General features: G+C 36.7%; 1 protein-coding gene across 1 annotated transcript in view; it reads left to right on the top strand.

Moving 5' to 3' along the window:
* Positions 1 to 7,383, top strand: part of LOC139962670 (GLIPR1-like protein 1) — a 29,086-nt gene extending 21,703 nt beyond the window's left edge. The window contains exons 6-8 of the mRNA XM_071962843.1: positions 503 to 595; positions 5,952 to 6,065; positions 6,990 to 7,383. Coding sequence (XP_071818944.1) covers positions 503 to 595; positions 5,952 to 6,065; positions 6,990 to 7,018 — 236 coding nt within the window. The 3' untranslated portion in view covers positions 7,019 to 7,383. The remainder of the gene's footprint in view (positions 1 to 502; positions 596 to 5,951; positions 6,066 to 6,989) is intronic.
* Positions 7,384 to 19,840: the final 12,457 nt, after the last annotated feature.

The raw sequence follows: 19,840 nt of genomic DNA on the forward strand, positions 1-19,840 counted from the left end.
GTCATTGTAATCACTTGAAGGTAAATCGGATTTTTTACATGCTACACCCAGGAATCATGCAGGCCATGGTACAGCTGCAAGAATCACGCATACGCGAATTTTATTCAACTACATAATCTGTATTTCAATAACAGAAACTTAGCAGATATGAGTGAAGTTCTCGTAGCAAAGTTCAACATCCAAAAGTTTTTGTATTCAAATACACAATGGCGTTTATGCCAAAGACGTATTCGTATGTACAATATATATATTTTGCAATATGAATGGATAATGATTGAGGAGTTTGTTTGATGTAACCGTTAAATATCATCCAAATTATGATCTTTTTGGATAATCATTTTTTAAACCCCAATCGCACTTTTCTAATTTAAAAAAGGATGAAAGACAAATTTAATGCTACCTAAGAAATAATCTTACATTACACAAATCGTGTTGTAACTGTCAATTTGCGTATTTATTTCATCCTGATTATAAAAGTTTTCATTTCTACATTTGGTGTCAGATTGCAAGCGTCAATGTCAGCATTGCGGTACGCTCGATCCCAAGGACTGTTCGTGCTCCTGTCCAGATGGTTATTTTGGTCCAGCCTGCGAAAGTAAGTGCAGTTATTGTCCATACGTTGTACACTAATAAGCCAATTTACTACAGCTAATGCGCAATACAGGTCAAAGGTAAAGGGTTGGGTGGGTGTGCTGCTCAGTGCGGTAGCTGTTTAACACGGTAATGTACCAGCATTTCTATACATACAAATTCGTCCTTCCCGTCTGCTGTTTCTGATTTACGTTACTTACAACCACTGACGTAATCACTTTCCCACATTAGAAATTCATCGGTAGTTGGCGGCACTTCCATTCCAGTGTTTCCTGCGTATTTTATGGGAACTTGGTGGCACTATTTGCGTATTTTTAACCATTGTCTGAGCCGCTGTTCATAATTATTTGAAAGGTAGTAAATGCGAAAAGAAGTGTCGATAAGTTATCTGGTATTATTGGAAATAGATGACAAAACTTTGTCTGACTCATTGGTACATCCAACAAGTGTGTGGTAAGCTAAAATCTATTACTAAATAGCCTCGTTGTATTCAGTTTTTGACATACGCGATTATCTCACAAAATGTAGATATACTCATGTCGAACTTGGCAAACGACTATAGTCTGACATATATAAAGACGACGAAACAGAGAACTGTACTGATATAAGCGGGATTGTAATGATCAATGTACTAAACAAATGTGCAAAAATTGAATGATACTAATAAGTATATCACAGATATCACACACAGTAAACTGTCCTTGTATTATAGTATATTATAAAAGATAGAGATTTTGATTTTTTTTTTCAAATCATTCATCTGACTGACTTGACATAGTCATTTTCTAGAAACTACAGTCTGGCACATAGACATCGTATGACTGAGGTAAAGCTTCGGAAACTAGTTAGCAATAGGCAAGGGTATAACGTTAGGCGTAGTTCTTGCAGAAACTACAGTGATTAGCGGCAAGGATGGCCTTTAATTATGAGGCACCTTTATGATAAACTTAGGTAATAAAGTGGACAAAACAGTAACCAACTGACGTCGCCTGAAATATGCGCTTCCTTACTGTACAATGTGTACTGAGCGTGTGTTTTAAATGCCGAAGTAACCCACACCCACCCCCCCCCCCCATCCCCAACGAGCTGAGCTAAGGAAATCTCGACCAGGCGCTGCATTAGAAACCCTGAACTGGCATATATTGTTAGGCTGTTGCATTTGAATATGTCGGTGTTTCAAACCTCCAAACTTTTTATTGATTTTGTGAATCCGTTTTCAATTTTGAACAAGAAGCTCTCTGCAGAATATTCATAGCTGTAAGATTTTTTTTTCGAAATCCGTGTTGTGGGAAGTAAAGCATGATCTCAAAGCAAACAAAATCGCAGAATCGAAGAAACAATAAAATTAGACAATTCCAAAGTTCAAATATTTAGAAACTGAAGAATGTTATTAAATTTGAATTTAATATTATTTTTTGGGGGTGTTTTTAAGTAACAATTTAATAAAGCGTAAAGAAAGGGCGACAAATTGTTGCAAACAAGTTAGATCTCTTATTTTGAGAAGATCCAAAGTAGTCATTTTCATATGCCCCCTCAGAGCCCTTTCAATGATGCACTTTTGTCGATGAAAAGTACTATCCATTATGGTAAAAAAGAAGTGTTATAAAGTTATTTGAAAAGCGCCCTTTTGTTGGAATGTACAAATAAAAAAGAACATAGTGATGAAACAGTATTGTTTGTTTGAAAACATTGAAATAGTGAAATTGGTGGTACAGAATGCACACAGGGCCCACCTGCCGGGACGTTTTGAGGTGATATCTCTGTTTGCTCTTTCAAATTCATCCGTCCCCTTTCCCATCGAAGTTCCCCGTCCACCCCCCCCCCACCCGCAAATTGAACCCTCCTCACACGCCTATGGATCCAATTTTATGTGGTTAATACATCCCAGAGTGACAAAACCCAAAGCCAATCGTAACCTTAAGGTGATGGAGGCACTGATAAAGGGAACTCTTACCCACTGACCATACGAATCTATAAACATTACACTGTCAATAACAACATTGATAGTCATAAATATGTCAACTTCAGAGTCGACGATAAATATAATGTAATGTGGCTGAGTCACTATGACGGCGCCGTGTAGCTCGGTTAAGAGTTGGTGCAATCGTTGCCCTTAGGGGAAAATTATATGGTAGGCTATTAACAGGTGCGTATCTAGGGGGGCGTTGGGGGCGCGCGCCCCCCGGGTAAGGAAAAGAGGAGAGAAGAAAAAGAGAAGAAAAAGGGAAAAGGAGGAGGAAAAAGAAAAGGAGGAGAGGAAGGAAGGGAAAAAAAGAAAAAAGAGAGAAAAAGGAGAAAAGGAGGGAGTAGAAGATAGCCAAGACCTCGGGAAGACAAAGAGGAACAGTCATAGTTAAAGCGCTGATCCCTATTATATACACAGGGTAGCCAGTGACAGATCAAGGATTACGGATGGGGTGTGCGCCTCACCCTACCCCTTACACCGACAACTCCATTTTTGACGTTTCCATTTTTCCTCTCTCACTAATGTATCTATATAAATACTATATATGGTCTATCATAACGCGTGTGTGTGTATGGACGTCTTAAACAATTGTACAATTGGCTATATGGAACCAACTGTGGCTGGTCTTCAACTCGACCGAGTCGTCGGGGAACATGACGCATTTCGGGAAGGGGGCGACCGCCCCCCCCCCCGAGCAAATTTTCTTTATGACAATGCTTAGATGCAACTTACAAGGCCTGGGAAGTGTCATTTCCAGCGATCTGGGCAGTGGCGGCGGAACCGGGGGGGGGGGGGCTTGGGGGGGCTCACTGCCCCCATGAAAAAGTTGAGGGTGCAAATGCATGATAAGCCCCCCCAATATTTACCAAGGCTCCGAAACGTGCATCTGCCCATTTTTCAATGCATACTTGTCGATCTGTCCGATGCACACGTATACTATATAGGTGTAATAATTTTATTAAATGCTGGGGGGGACTCTCGGCCCGTCCCCTTGCTATAGACCACATTGTCACCCCAACCACGTCTTCACGCCCCGTGAAAAGTGGAAGCAGTGAGTGTGAGTACCGGTGAGGGCAACACAACTTCGTCCTAGGCCAATGACTTGCCTCATTTCAGCCAGTTCTCCAACATCCCCTGAAGGATATATCCTTCTAATGGTAGCACATTTCCCATGGATATATCCTACAGGGACATTCCCTTCTAATTGGAGATGTATCTTTCGTAGGGTATATCCTTCTAAAGTGCCTTAAGTGTGATAACAAAGCACATATTCATATAAGCACATATTGGTTTTGGAATTACCCATTTGTTTACATTAAGAAATGCTTTCTGGTTTTTCTTATGACATTTATTTAATTATTGCATTTAACTGCAAGTAGTAATTTACTACACTCAAAAACGTCAAGTACACTACGAGTAATAGCTACTCTCTTAAAACACAATCGAATATACAAATTACAATGTTTTTACAGATTTTTTTTTATAAATATTTATATTTATACTGGAAATAAATAAATGAAAAAAAATGAAATTACGTGCAATCTGAGAAATTGCAGGCTTGAGACCCATATTTTTGGGCTAGGTATTCGCAGCATAAAACACTCGGGAAGTGCCGTTTCCGGCCATCTGGGGGTTTGAAAAACCCAAAATTTTCTTGTACGCTCCGCGTCAACTGATGGTGGCGTTCCGCTTAGATAGTCTCCACACATTGGCCCCCCAATAATTTCCCCGTTCCGCCACGCCTGGATCTGGGAGGCATTTACGGCCAACTTTTTCGTGTACGCTTCGCGACAACTCATGGTGGCGCTTCGCTTAGATAGTTTGCCTACAGGCTTCGCCCCTCCCTTGTCAATTACTTGCTACACGCCTGTTCGAATTTGTAAAGCAAAGAGCAGATATAACATCATATCAGTGAGCATTGAAATGCATGTTCCACTATGGATAGCCTCAAAATCTGTCTATGTGTGTATTCAAAGGCGTAGGAGCCCAATTGGATTAAGGGTTGAAGGAGGTTTTTCTATATTGGTTGTCCATAGATTGAATTTTGTGCAACATTATGGGTATGTTTTGAAGTGATTTTATTCACGAGAAATGTGAATTTTCAAATTCTCAACAAATAATGGGCTTAAAACCTTGAAAAGTGGGGCTTTCGGATATTGTGGGCCGTGACGTAGAATCACCTACAAAAGCAATGATCCATAGGACATGCAATGAGGTCGAACATGATGTGTGACTGGTGACAATCTTCAAAAAGGTTATGGATGGAAAAAACTTTTGGGAAATACTTGGTCCTCAGGCAAAAGTGTACATCTTGTTGGTCATTTTCAAGCCCGAGAAGTGCCATTTCCGGTGATCTGGGGGGCATCAAAACCAGAAATTTTCTTGTACGCTCCGCGCCAACCAATGGTGGCGCTCCGCTTAGATAGTAATTCGCGCCCCCGGGTTAGAAAATCCTGGATACGCGCCTGATTAACGCAAGCCTAGCTCCAAGGAGCTCCACTCAAATAAATGTTTAAAACAGATCTGTTGATTTCAAGCTCATTTATTGTCTCCGTCTCTCAATTAAAGATGAATCGATGATGGTTGTAATATAAAAGATTCAGTCAAGTGGTAAATTATACGGCTGTAACCTGGATTGTTAGTACCGGCTGATTCGACTAACTTTCCAGAACTAACTTGACTCTACAAAAACAAGTTGCAAAGCTTGGGCGGACACGTGATGGGGCATCTGATCGATGATTGGTTCAATATTATTTAATGCTGAACATAATTAATATTTATGAAATCTATCACTGAATGAACCAATCGTGAGTGAGAAAGAAAGAAAGAAAACAACACGTGGTCCTAATTTTAAGTTATGTTTGGCTTTGTCTGAAAATACGGGCTCCTAAACTAGACGTCTTAAGATGGACCGAACAATTTCTTATGTAATTCTTTATTCGGGAACCGTGGGAATTAACGAAGGAGAAAACTTGAAGGACAGAAGTACAAAGGGTTAAAGACCTTGCAGGAGTTTGAAAGGAACTTAAAGGGGGTATCATATCACTTCACGACAATAAACTTAACGTGTACCTTATAGAAAGATCAAATTTATAAGAAAGTCTTTTCCATAACGATATTGTAAGTTAGGCTTTCATAAATATATATCCTGTTTTCTACCTATTGCACCATTAAATGTGGGGTGGGAGGGGGTTGTGTTAGTAAGCAACTACTGTACGTGAATATCTTTATCAAACGGGAACGTTACAATCGAAACTATGTCAGGGATTTCTTGTTTGTCAGACATATTCTCTCTCCTGCTCAAAATACACCTGTGATTTGAAGGTTAAACCAGTGTTTATGACACTCCGTTCATTTATTAAGTTGACGTAATAATGTATTCATTATTTTACAGGTTTCTGTGAAGATACCAACCGAAAATGCCGAGCCAATCCAGGATGGCCGGTTAGGATGTGCGGAAGGGAAAACTATGTCCAAACAAAATGCCCACTAATGTGTAATATGTGCAGTAAGTAATAATAATCAAGACAGGTGTTCCTGCAAGGTTGTAAAGAACTGTTAATTCATCCCTTCCCCTCCCACCCCTGCCCGACCCTTCTGCACCACTGTCCCACTCTACCCCCACTCGACTCCATCAATCTCCAATATCGGCCAATCCCACCCATCTATGCCAAGTTTTCTAGATTTCTAGATGTTTACCTTATATCTTAGTGTGCTACTTATCTATAAATTTATAGTGAACAATACAATTAACGGTTCACATATACTATCCATATAGTTGTAAATCTCTTTACATAACGTTCCCTTGCTAAATGAAACTGGTATTTTGCTAATCCAAACAGCATCTCAGTTAATCTAAAGATTATGAACAGCTCCACCTATTCTAATATATTATGGTAATATTGCTCCGTGTGGGAGATTTCTGGATTTAGGGATCATGGACGTCCATAAATCTTCCATTATGTTAATGTATTATGTCATACAACAAGCTCAAACTTTGTCCTTTGTATTCTTCTCGTATTTTCGGGGCTAACGTAAGTATTCATGATACTGAAACAAATTTCAGAATAAGCTCGCGTTAAGAACTTCAATTTTATATGATTATTATAGAATATTAATACTACACACACACACACACAAATTAATAGAAAAAAACATTGGAGTTTAAATGTGGCTCAAGACTTAGTTTTTAGTCTTGAGAAGGAACATTCATAGTGTGATATTTCCCAAGTGGGATAAAACATTTCTCAACTGTAGTTTGGGGATATTCATTACAAGTATCTCTATCACATTATGAAGTACACTTTAATACAATCACCATCTATACCTATACATACGTCGTCACTTCAACATTTTACGAATTTTACTTGCTATAATTAACTGGTTTTGATCATTTTTCATTATTTCTTTCTTTTTCTTTCCTTTTTTGTAGAGGAGGGACCACGTGACCCTGTCTGCTGATGTGCCTCGGTCCGAAAAAAAGTTAAACTAATTAAACTCTCCTTTTCATTTATTTAGAGGTCTGGTGAATGATTTATAACTCTTCTAAAATGGCAAACCATAATTAAACAAAATACCGGTAAACAATGTTAAGACGAAGCTTCACAGACACATTACTTCTCGTTGCGTCCCTAAATCTTAATTTGTTGTCGTATGTTTCATTCTGTAATGAGGGCTTCGTGTAATAGCCCGATCATATGTAATTACAACATTTAACAGAATTGCAATGTTTAATGGTTGATAGAATGTTAAACATGCCGTGGAACTGAACAACACATGTGTTTCTTCTATTTCTTTCGAAAATTCTAGTTTATTCAAACAGTAAACATTATTGAGATAAAAAAAGACTTACAAAGATGTTGCAGATATGTGATAATATAAAGCTTGTTATATCAACCAAAATGTTTTGATGTTAAATTAAAATTAAAATTGCGATAACAATATATATATATATATATATAGAGAGAGAGTAGGTTGGCGTCTATCTTGGCGCAGAGTGCTCTATGTCCATTGGACAGAGCGGAATATATGTTGATGCTAGATGAGACTAGTGGAACACTAGTGGTTGTAACTCGGAGTTTCACGCTTTAAAGCGATCTTCAGACAACTGGTAGCTTCAAGTTATGCTCCATGAATATATAGGATCCTCGTCGGGATTACCGGGGATTATGCGGTTGTTGGTGTATTGTTCTGCCGGGGTATTCTCTTTCGCGTCCGTTCTGTTTGTGGGTTTGTAAGACATTCTTCGGTGTTCGGCTGTTGGTGTATTCTCTTTTGCGTCCGATCTGTTGTTGGGGTTTTTTGCCTTCCTTCGGTGCTCGCTCCTTAGTTGTGTGTGGTTCTCTTGACGGTGTTTGGTGGTTGGACTGGAGTTGTTTATGTAGAACTTGTTTTCGTGGCGACACTTCGATATGAGCTATGGGCGTTTGTTCAGGAGGGTCCGTTTGTCTGTGTTGATAATGATGAGTTTTTCAGTGAGACAGAGGTTGCACCGCTTCGACTCGTTGCTGTAGGCTTTGGCTCTGCTGGCGATCGACCAATTGATAGTGAATGGCTGGTTGTTCTGTTTCAGCTGCCAGATGTGCTTCGAGAGTTCCGTTGCGTTTTGGTGTTTTTCGTGGTTGAGCGACATCTTGTGGTTACCGTATCTGAGCTTGAAGGGGGGTTCTGTTAGGCCGATGTATGTCTTGCAGTTGTCGATGGTGTTCACTTCGGCCTTGTATATGATGTTAGATGCCTGGCAGTTTCCATTTAGTGGGCATGTGTCCTTTTTTCGGCAGTTGCAGGCTTCCTTTTCTTTCGATGTGTGGGTGGCTGCTATACGTTTGTTGTGTCCTTTGATGATGCTGGCGATGTTGGGCATGCAACTGTAACTGACTTTCACGGTGTTTCTGTTGAAAATCTTGTGTAGTTTCGATGTCTTCGGGAAGTGTTTGTTGATAAGTTTCAGGGCGAGCACCGAAGGAAGGCAAAAACCCCAACAACAGATCGGACGCAAAAGAGAATACACCAACAGCCGAACACCGAAGAATGTCTTACAAACCCACAAACAGAACGGACGCGAAAGAGAATACCCCGGCAGAACAATACACCAACAACCGCATAATCCCCGGTAATCCCGACGAGGATCCTATATATTCATGGAGCATAACTTGAAGCTACCAGTTGTCTGAAGATCGCTATAAAGCGTGAAACTCCGAGTTACAACCACTAGTGTTCCACTATAGTCTCATCTAGTATCAACATATATATATATATATATATTAAATATATATATATATGTATATATATATATATATATATATATATATATATATATAGCTAGTTCCTTTGCATAATCAGAGGCGGATCCAGGGTTTTAAAAAGGAGGGAGTGTGGCCAATGGGATCGGTGTAAGTGACTCCTATGTAAGAGGAGGCTGGTTCCTCCGCCGGAAATAACTAACACTTAAGACGTCAAATGGTGGTTTCGGATGCATATTTTAGGTTATAAATTAGGTTACATAATTTACGTCTATAGACGCAAGGTTGTTACCCAATAACTACTATTATTTTTCGAACAACGAAACTTGAAATCAGGGTGCCTATGTTTAGGAACATCTACCTCTCACTTTAAAAATTAGAGGGAAAATATATACGCTGCTGCACTTCACTTTTGTCTTGTTACTAGGGTCGATATTTGAGGATATAAAAGAGGAAATTAAGACGAAAAACAGTAAAAAGTTTCGTTTAAAAAGTCAAATTTTCGGTGAAAATGTGTCAACGTTTTTGGATAAAGTCGTAGATACTGTGACCTTTTAAAGCTCAAAGAAGGCATGGAAAGCTCAAAGTATGAAAAAAAGTATGACATTTGGTATACAAAAAGGCCAAAAAAGACCGAATTCGAGAGGGGAAAATGACAAATATGTTGGAAGGTTGGAATCAAACATTCAAAAAATCATCCATCTTGGCCAACCGCAGAATCTACAAAGCTCCTAAGGATGATCACAAGTCATGCCAGTTTTCTACCTCTCTTCATTTTGAAAACTTCTTACACCTCGGTGACTTTGTGAGATGAAATCCTTTATTTAATATTGCCTATATCATATGTTGATGGTTAGGGCTACCTTCCACTGGCCTAGTATACAAAAGAAATCAGCGAAGCCTAATATGTGGTAGGTAGTTCTTCTCCGCCTCTGCTCCACCTAACGTTCAAGGAGTATCAAAAGTTGTAATATCGAAATTAAATATACTGATAATAATTTCCTGCATTCTTCAGTCATTATAGACCTCAGAGAATCCTCTATATATCGATATACATTATTAAACATATCATCACATACACAGGATGCTTCGATGAACAAAACATGTTTTTCCATGATTTGATACGGACACTTAGGTAGCTTCTCAACCTCCAAACTTTAAGTTCAATGTTAGAAATTAGTGTAACTAAGACACAACAATAGAACGAGGACGTTGACAGAGAGGATGTGCAACGATTTGAAGCTATTAAAATACTGCACGGCTGTCGCTCGTGTATATATATATATATATATATATATATATATATATATATATATATCAGTTTAGCTTAGCAGTTTAACCTTACTTAATTGAATCACATGTGCCTTCTCGTTCCATTTTATCCACATGTATGCAAATAAGATTACATATATATATACATGCAATGGTACACTACCTACATCAACTTGTTACCACATTTAGTTAAAATCCGCATAGAAATTCATATCCACGAACAAAAAAATGTTCAGTTTTTTTTGTTATATTTAATCGCTCCATTCAATGATTCGAAACTAATACCAGTCTACCTTGAATCATTGCTCAACCGTTTGCAACATTAAGCCATCCTTTATCATGTATACATGAAGCGGCACCCGAACTTGTTTAATTTGTACCCACCGAAGTTATTAGTGGCAATTATTCTTCTAAAAGTTCGTAAGAAGGTTTTGCACATAGAGAAAAATCGGTGAGTAGCACGGTACTATAGAAACCCATTGAGATCAACACTTTTGTAGAACAGTTTTGTAGTACTCTATTGTTACAGTAATACCCTATGGTTACAATAATACCCTATAGTTACAGTAATACCCTATACTTACAGTAATATACCATATAGTTACAATAATACCATATAGTTACAGTTATCACATGTTGTCAGTTACATCTTACCGTCCGTGATTATGTTTTCTCTGGTGGTGGTGGTGGGGCGGGGGTATTTATGTCTAGCTCTGGTTAGTACATGAGTGCATATACTGAGAAACTATATATAAGTAGATGTGGCGCGTACCTCAGTCCGACATAGAGTACACTTAAAGTAGAAGATAATTCCAAGTTCCAGCAACGTATAGCCATATATTTCATGACTCCCGGACCAACTAAAATAAATTACAATTTACTATATAGTCAAATCTCTACACATGAAAGTCTCATTGTGTGTTTGCCATATTTTAACTTCGAACTTTCCAGCTTTCTGCTCCTAATAGCACGCAAAGTATAAAAAGAATCACTGATGTGATTCTCATTGTAGATTCAAACAAGCAAGAGATACAAAGAATCTCTAACAAAGCGGGACATGAGTACAATTTTGCTATTGATGGAACATGAAACTAACGTCTAACGTCTAATGTCTTCACAATTCATATACATGAAGTCTATTCAAGCAAACTTACGCTCTTAGTAATACAACCGCATTTTGCTTGGAATGTTTAATACAGCAACGACAAATCAACCATCACTACCCACTGCAACAGCGATAACACTTCCATATAATGATAGGTGTGAACCATGGACTAACTTAATGAAACTGAAATCCATAATTGGAATATTTGCGTGTTAGGTGGCACGTGCTTCCTTTGTGACCCTTCATTTACAGAAAAGATGCAGATTCAGAAAAGTTACCGTCCGTATGTTTGAGATGGTATATATTAACATGAGTACTTCTCTTCGCACCCCTACAGCTCTCGATAATTATCTTTCTGGAAGAACTCACCAAGCCTCATCTCTCGATCCATCTGAGATAGGGACCGGACATTTAATTGGATCTAACTCACTGCTTACAATTTGGGATAGTAAATTAGATATTTACAGCTACAATAAACAAGTCATTTGGCACGCAAGGCAAGTAAATGACGCGCATCAAACAACCGTCTTTCGTTGTTTGCAAAATAGTTGATATTACTTTAGTCCACTTTACAGTTTTGTTTGATTATATAGGACACCGCAAACATGAAGCATGAATGAAAATTTTCTTTGTCGCTGTATGATTGGTACGAATTCCGCTACCCATCAATGAACATGATAGCTACAGATCATTGACTACCCAATGGCGTTTGTAAAACCATCGTTAAGTATCAAAGCAAGAAACATGACATTACGGTCCGACTTTAATTTATCGACAAAGCTCAACAGGAATTACAAAGTAACTCATAAAAGTTACTCAACTTTGTGTGCCATAAATTAGGAAGCAAAAGGAAATCAAAAGAAAACAAATAGGATAAAATTGCACTTTTCGGGAAAAAAAGTATATGATAATACTTCACATACGGGCATTTAGCCTATACTTATCTCGATATCCGTAGGAGTTAATTTACATGCACATAAGATATTCATAACGTATTCCCGCCAGTACTTATCAATGTTAAACTCTTTCAGAAGAGAATCGTCTGCTGAAAAGGTAACCTACTGACAAAAGGTAAACTATACTATGTGTAGGTATGTATAATCCCGTTGAGCTGCTCTTTCAGGTTGGGAAAAGTTGGAAAAGCTACAAAATCCGATATGAAGTAATAAACAAAATATAAATTAAACTAAGAGGGTGTTAGAGGGAAAGGTCATTAATTAAGGGGTCAAGAAAGAGGATATTTTAGTATTTTAAGTTAATAAAGTTGTAAGTCGTAAAGAGGGTCGAAGTTGTCATAATAAACATTTATATCAGATATAGACCTTTGAGCCTAAGCCAGATGCGCACGGCTTGGTTGTGGACAGTTTTAAGTTGATTTATTTGGGTGGTGCTCAGTAAGATAATGCTCACTTACGTATGGATAAGCTTAATAAAAAATATATTATTGTTATTAATTAACAGGGTGGACCATGATACATTTGTAATTACTGAGGAGCTCGACATGATTAAGAAAACACCGTCATGCTTTGCCAATCGTTTTATTAGTATCATTCTTGACATTGAGTTTGCTATCAAGGAAGGCAGCTTCAAATGAGTGGCGGTTAATACTCCACAAAAAGTTCATTTGAAACTTATCAATATCCCTGATTCTAGAAAACGGGTAGATAAAACTCACCAGTTTCGATTTAAGAGTGCTTCTGTTAATTCTCTATTTAACGCACAATTCTTCACAAATAAACCATGGGCATCTTACAGAAAATTATTATATGTTAAGTGTAAATATCAATCAATCAATTCATTAATTAAACCGTCATGATGGGATTATCACATATAGTCAGTGACCAGTTCGATTAGATGACGAGGATATCTCACACCTTAAGTTCACCACTTATAGGCCTATTAAATGTAAATCCATTTAACCCTTATACAGTATCTAATGCCAATAGTTTAACTATCATCGTAATGATTAATCCATGCTTTACTCTAATTTACATTTACGAATAGTTGAGAGTACTTCGTCTTGACAGTAAACTACTTTAGAAGAAGATGGCATTCCCATTGCAATTTATCAATTATAGTTAACCCATATTTTACGTATGACCAACACAAAGTAATACATAATGGTCAATTGGATAAACCGAAGAGCTATTGCATGTCATCGATGGTTCTGTAATCAAATGTGTAGGTGTATAATACCTTGAAAATAATTGATGTGTCTGTGTGTGTGTGTAAGAGTCCGTTCTCTTTATAACTGAAATACCGGATACAGCAGAATAAGTACTTTGTGATGAAGGTTTACATCACAGCCAATTATATCAGTCTTTATGGTCAGGTTCTCCAGAACCCATACAATGTAGATGAACAACTTGTTCTGTCGACATCACGTCACCACTGCTGTGATTTGCCAATCCTTTAAGTTGTAAACTGTTTTGCTGTACAACACAAATGGTTTCAAGGGTTCCCTGGTATTTTCATGGATTTAATGTTAATCTTGGTCCCGTGAAATATCTTGGTGTCACATTTACTACAAAGAATGAAGATTTCTTCTCGTTGAATTATCTTCCCAAATTATCCAGGCTCAAACAGTTACTTGGGATGTGGTCAAAACGTGACTTAACACTAACTGGTAAATAACTGTAATTAAGAGTTTGGCCATTTCGCAACTTGTTTTTCTTTTTAGTGTTCTACCAAATCCTCCTCTTAGTTTCATTAAAGAGGTTCATATAATTTTGTATAATTTTATTTGAAACAATAAACCTTATAAGATTAAACGGAGCACCCTTATTAATAAGAAAGTTAATGGTGGCTTTGATATGACAGATATTGAATCTTTCATTAAAAGTCTAAACTGTAGCTGGGTAAAACGGTATTTAGCCCCTCAGAGAGGAAACTGGAAAATATTGTTTGATTTGTACCTAAAACAGTTCGGTGGTGCTTTTCTTTTTAAATGTAATTTCAATAAGGAGGCAGTTTCTTGTATTTCTAATATTTTTTGCAGAGAAGTGTGTGAGGCTTGGGCTGAGTTTAATTTTTATCATCCAGACAGTAATTATGGTAATGAAATCATTTTAAACAACAGTCATATATTAGTTAACAATAAAGTAATTTTCCAGTATAATCTTTTAAATTACAGAACAATACATGTGAAAGATTTCATTAAAAATGATGGCTCGGTAATTCCATATAACACGTTTCAAGCGAAAATATATATTAGAAATGTTCCTTTTACTTCGTACTTTGGGATTATTCACGCCATTCCTAGTTATTGGAGGGGGTACCATGATTCTGTTTTGCTCCCAATGAGTGAAATAACTTTAATATGTGCATGCGCACACATAAAATAACCAAAAATGTTTATAATAAGCTAATTACCGGTCTCTGCACGCCCCCGTCGTCTATTATGAAGGAGCAAGCTATGAATTTTCCAGTGAAAATAGTTTGGAATAAGATTTTTAGGCTGCCTTATACGGCTGTGAATGACCCCAAAGTTGCATATCTACAATTGCGTTTTCTACATCGTATTTTAGGCATAAATAGCTTGCTTTATAAAATGAAAATGGTTAATTCTCCACTTTGTTCATTTTGCAAGAATGCCGATGAAACACTAATACATTTGTTTTATAATTGTAGTCACGTTGAGCGTTTCTGGGAGGCAGTGAATTCAAATTGCATTAAAATTAATTATACTTTTAATTTTACCAATATTTGTTTTGGTGATTTTGGTGATATGGATAATCCTGTGAACTTTTTAATTTTGCATGCTAAAAAGTATATTTATACTTGTAGGTTGAATAACCAAATCCCACATGTGCACGAATTTTATTTTAAGTTTCGCTTTCAACTTGATCTTCACTATTTCATTTCTAAGCAAAACAACAATTTGTGTAACCTTAACGACTTCTATGATTTCTTTATGTAAGCTTCTTATGTAAGTCTTTTTGCTGATGCTGATGTATTATGTGTTACGGTATTGTAAATAAATACAGTGAAAAAAAACCCAGCTGCGAATATTTGTTTAAATTATACGTTTAATGAGGTGTTTATCGAAATCATCTTTGCACTGTAGATATGCAAATATGTATGCCAAACTAGGCTTTTGGCGTTTCATTCCCATCACTTAAGCGAAATGACTATTTCGTATCTCTTCGGAGATCCAAAGATACTCAGGTCTATATTTTTTTTTTAATTCTTTCCCATTCAAATAGCGAAAAGTACCTGCAGTCACTGATTCAATTTGAATTAACATAACCTGTTATAATTGTTACAGTTTCTCCTTTAGTAAGTTCTTCGGTGTTGTGCGCAACTGAAATTGAATGACAACGGAGTTCATTCATTTGGTTGATCACATTTTCATTTGTACAGAAAAGTGGTAATTTTTAAAATATATACCATATTGCTAGGCGTGTATCTGTGGATAATCTTGTTAGACATTTGCCATCTAACGAAATTGCAAAATTACGAATTCTCTCTCTCTGTTACATATATCGCTATGAAGGTGATATTTTTTAATGTTAAAGAGGAACCATGGTTTATATATATATATATATATATATATATATATATATATATATATATATATATATATACATATATATATATATATACACATATATATATATATATACATATATATATATATAATTATATATTTATATATATATATATATATTCTCTCTTTACCCCTCACAACACAGCATACCCTCTACTTTATCTAAACTGGAGATCTCTTCCCAGTAGTTGCCGTAATTCTTTATGTTCCTCCCAGAAAACCTTCAAACACTATTTGACTTATAAAAAATAATTTGCTGGCTTTTTTTATATTTCTCTATATATTGTTATTTTTTCATATGTTTATATTGTTTCCTTTGTTTGTTTATCCCACTTATGTAATGGTGGACTTATGGTTATAAACTCACCTGAAATTCCCTTTATGACCTCCATATTAATATGCACAATGATGTACAATTTGAAATGTTTATGTTGTTATAAATCTGTTAGTCACTCAAACTCAAAAATACCCATTACTTGATCTTTTGGAAACGACGAATGGGCCTTGGCATAGATAAACTGAATAAATTCAAATATATGAAAACGATGAATCAAATTAGGATATTAATCCGAGACAAAGGTTAACAATTGAATATAATGGTTTTCCTTTATTCTGTCTTGGGTTTCTTCTGAAGGGCAACGTAATGGTCGTAGGATAAACTTAAAAACCCGACCACTTATATGAATGACCAACCCCAACTGGAATGATGTTAAAATATAAATTAAACTATGGTACCACAGTTAGTTTGAAATTCTATCAGTAATATCGGTTACACAACCCCTTTAAACCCTTTTGAAACCTCGCAGGTCTCGCTTCGTTAGAGCCCTTAAGGCTAAGCTAAAACTTAATTTAAACTAAACTCGCCAAATGAGAAATAAAGTCAATGGATGGCTGGTGAGAATATTAGAAATACTAGGTGCTGAGGTGGAACGAAGAGGAGAAAAACGCCATAGTAGGTTGATGAAAAGAATGTGTTCTTATACATCTTTGGTTAGTACTAGTTGTTAGGACAGGATATATTTGTGTATTATGATTGTATCAAATAATATCAAGCTACCAGTACTCTTCGAGATCCAAGTTTAAGAGGTTTGATTATAAAGTTTCATGGTTTGGTGTCATTTCCATCGCATACGGTACTAAATGGGATTTTTGTTCATAGACATTCATACCGTACAACAAATAATACCTCTGGAAAACACTAAAGGCTGTGTTGAGGTATGTGGTATGCTTTTATAACGATTAGCAGCAGCCATTGCAAACGATCCAGTGACATTTCACACAAGTCAGATATGTAAAATATGCAAAGTTGTGGTATGTGTGTCGACAAAGTGTTATGTTGTCTGTTGAAAGCCTGCGGCAGACTCCAGATTTTAACGTGCTGTTACAGTTACAATTATTTTAAAAGGGACACATATTCCTGAAATACAGCTGAAAATTTAATCTCAGCATGATGGAAGTATCGTTGAGTAAATGCAACCTATTTTGGTTGCCTAATCCTTCCTTACTCCGGAAAACTATCACAGTCGATGGTCTGTCAGGATCAAGGGCGTAGGAACCGAGGGGGCTGGGGGCGCCAGCCCCCCCCCTTCCAGTGAAAAATATGGGAGCAGAAGTATCATTCCGCCCCCCCCCCCCTGCTCCGCAAGTCAGAAAACCCCTTTTTCATTTCCAATTGATAAAAAAATCTCATTTGGAGCACCAAATTGCATCTAAGGCCAGGTGAAAATGCAAAATTATTTACAAAATGGAGTGGGTGTTGAAGTGTGCTATATTACACCAAATTGCATCTGAGGCCACCTGGAAATGCAAAAATATTCCAAACCAAACCCAAACTCCTTAGACCCCTCCCACAGGCCGGCCATCAGTCTTCAGCCCCCCACACAAAAGTACCTTCCTACGCCACTGGTCAGGATGTTCTTTAAAATCTTGACTTTCCTATCATCATCCTCTTGTTGACTCATCAAAAGTCATGCATTTGCCATGTTTTCGTCATGTTCTCTGTAGGCAGAATTATAGTATAATACAACTTGTTTGAGAGAAGATTAGTTTCTCAGTAGGTAAAAGAAGTTTGACATGATTCATGAAACAAAATTTTCGCAACACTCAAACTGATGTTGCCAGATGCATTCATGACAGTTTATAAATTGAATAAATCCACATCTGCTTAGGCTATATGTGTAACTGTTAATGTTCTCGTTTTTAGAATTTCATGAACTTTTTGTAAAAAATTTTTTTTTAATTTAATGAAGAAATTAATTACATGTTATAGAGAAATGGGGATGGGGTTTACATTTAAATTTCCAGAAATGTCCAGTAATTCTGTTAACATCAACCGTAATATCCCTTTCAATCATTGTGTTGTGGCATCAATTCAGAACAAACTAAGAATGTGTTGGTGTATCTCTGCCATACACAGATTTATAGAATATTCAAATTTAAAGTTTAAAAACGGTGTCGCGCGTATCTTTCAGACAGACCTCAAAATGTCCGTATCGGTAATGGGTCCTCAAAACCGGTGACTAAATTGTTGTTCCTCGGGGATCTGTACTTGGCCCTCACTTGTTCCCGGTGAACACGTGTCCTCTTCGTGACATAATTCTAAGTATAATTTAAACTATCATGCAAATACACTAAAGAAGCATCTACTAAAGAGATTCGTGATTGGGTGAAGGGCAATTTGTTGAAACTTAATGATGCAACAACTGAATTTCTTGGATCACGTCACCAACTATCAAAAATAACCATACCATTCATAAAAATCGGAAATTCAGAAATAGCACGTGTGCCATGAGCAGGGTGAGGTACGATTCATCAATGACATTAAAGCCAAATGTCTCTACTTCGTACTTCCGTTCACAACATAATAGAAATATTGCCAAATCAGAAAATTTTTAAGCAAAAGGGCCACTGAATATATTATCCACGCCTTTTGTCAAATACCGTCTTGACAATGGAAATGCCCTTTTGTTTGGCTAACCAAAAACGCAACTGTCTCGTCTTCAGTATGTTCAAATGATAAATTACTTCTCAGGGAATCTAAATTCAACCATTTTAGGAGGGGGGAGTGTAGATCTTTGCAGTTGTGGAATATGTTGCCACTTCAAAATCAAGACGGCTAAGAGTATCTCCCCCTTTAAAAGGAAGCTTAAAACTCACCTAATGCGACTAGCTTTCACGGACACTTTACATTAAGGTTGTAGGATTTCATTCGTCTTGCGCCTTGAGCGCCCTTTTCTTGGTGGATACTTGCGCAGTATAAGTCTTTGTTGTTATTATTATAATGGTTAGGTTTGCGTCTTCTTTAATATATATGTGTACACAATACGGAAATTAGAAAACTAAAGTAAAGTCAACTAAATTCAACTAAATATGTTTGTATGGGTGTATGCATGCGTATGAATTTTAATCCATTGTTTCATAAATTATGAAAGCTCAACCAAACTATTCTTTTAACGTCATTCTCAAATTAGACATCCTTTGATGACATCCAACCCTTTTAAAATCGTATATTTTCTTTTTTTCATAAAATTTTGTGTTTTAACTGAAGAACTGGCTTAACGGTCTCTGTGTGAGACTATAAGTAGTCTGGTCTCTTTAATATCTTGAGTTGTTGAAATGGTAATTTCGCGATTATTAAAAGTGGTACAGAAATAGAACTGTTTTCAAAATATCAAATCTAATTCTGTGCCTTAAAAAAATCATCCTTTATATCACTGGATCGTGCTTAAAATCGGTAATATATGTGCTATTAGGATTACAGTATAAGATTTGAGGATATGTGTAATTCCAACAATACACATATACTCAGTTCTTACTGTAAAGCTAATAGCACATGCTACCGATTTATTATAATTGTCAGCACAACCTAGTATTTACTGTGGTACAAAACTTTAAGATTCACAGTAGTAACTGTAATCTCTGTGTGAATCGGCTGTTTAAATTGTTAACACTCGTTCATAAAAGGGTCATTCTGGTGTCACATTTTCGTTTCGATTATTTGTTTTTCTACAACATTAAATAATACCAGTGCACATAGTACAAAGAATGTGAACAGCAATGAAGTAGAGAGAAAGTCAAACTAAATGAAAATCCAAGGGGCCTCTCGATCTAACACG

Source organism: Apostichopus japonicus, chromosome 3 (genome assembly GCF_037975245.1).
Source record: "Apostichopus japonicus isolate 1M-3 chromosome 3, ASM3797524v1, whole genome shotgun sequence".
NCBI lineage: Eukaryota > Metazoa > Echinodermata > Holothuroidea > Aspidochirotida > Stichopodidae > Apostichopus > Apostichopus japonicus.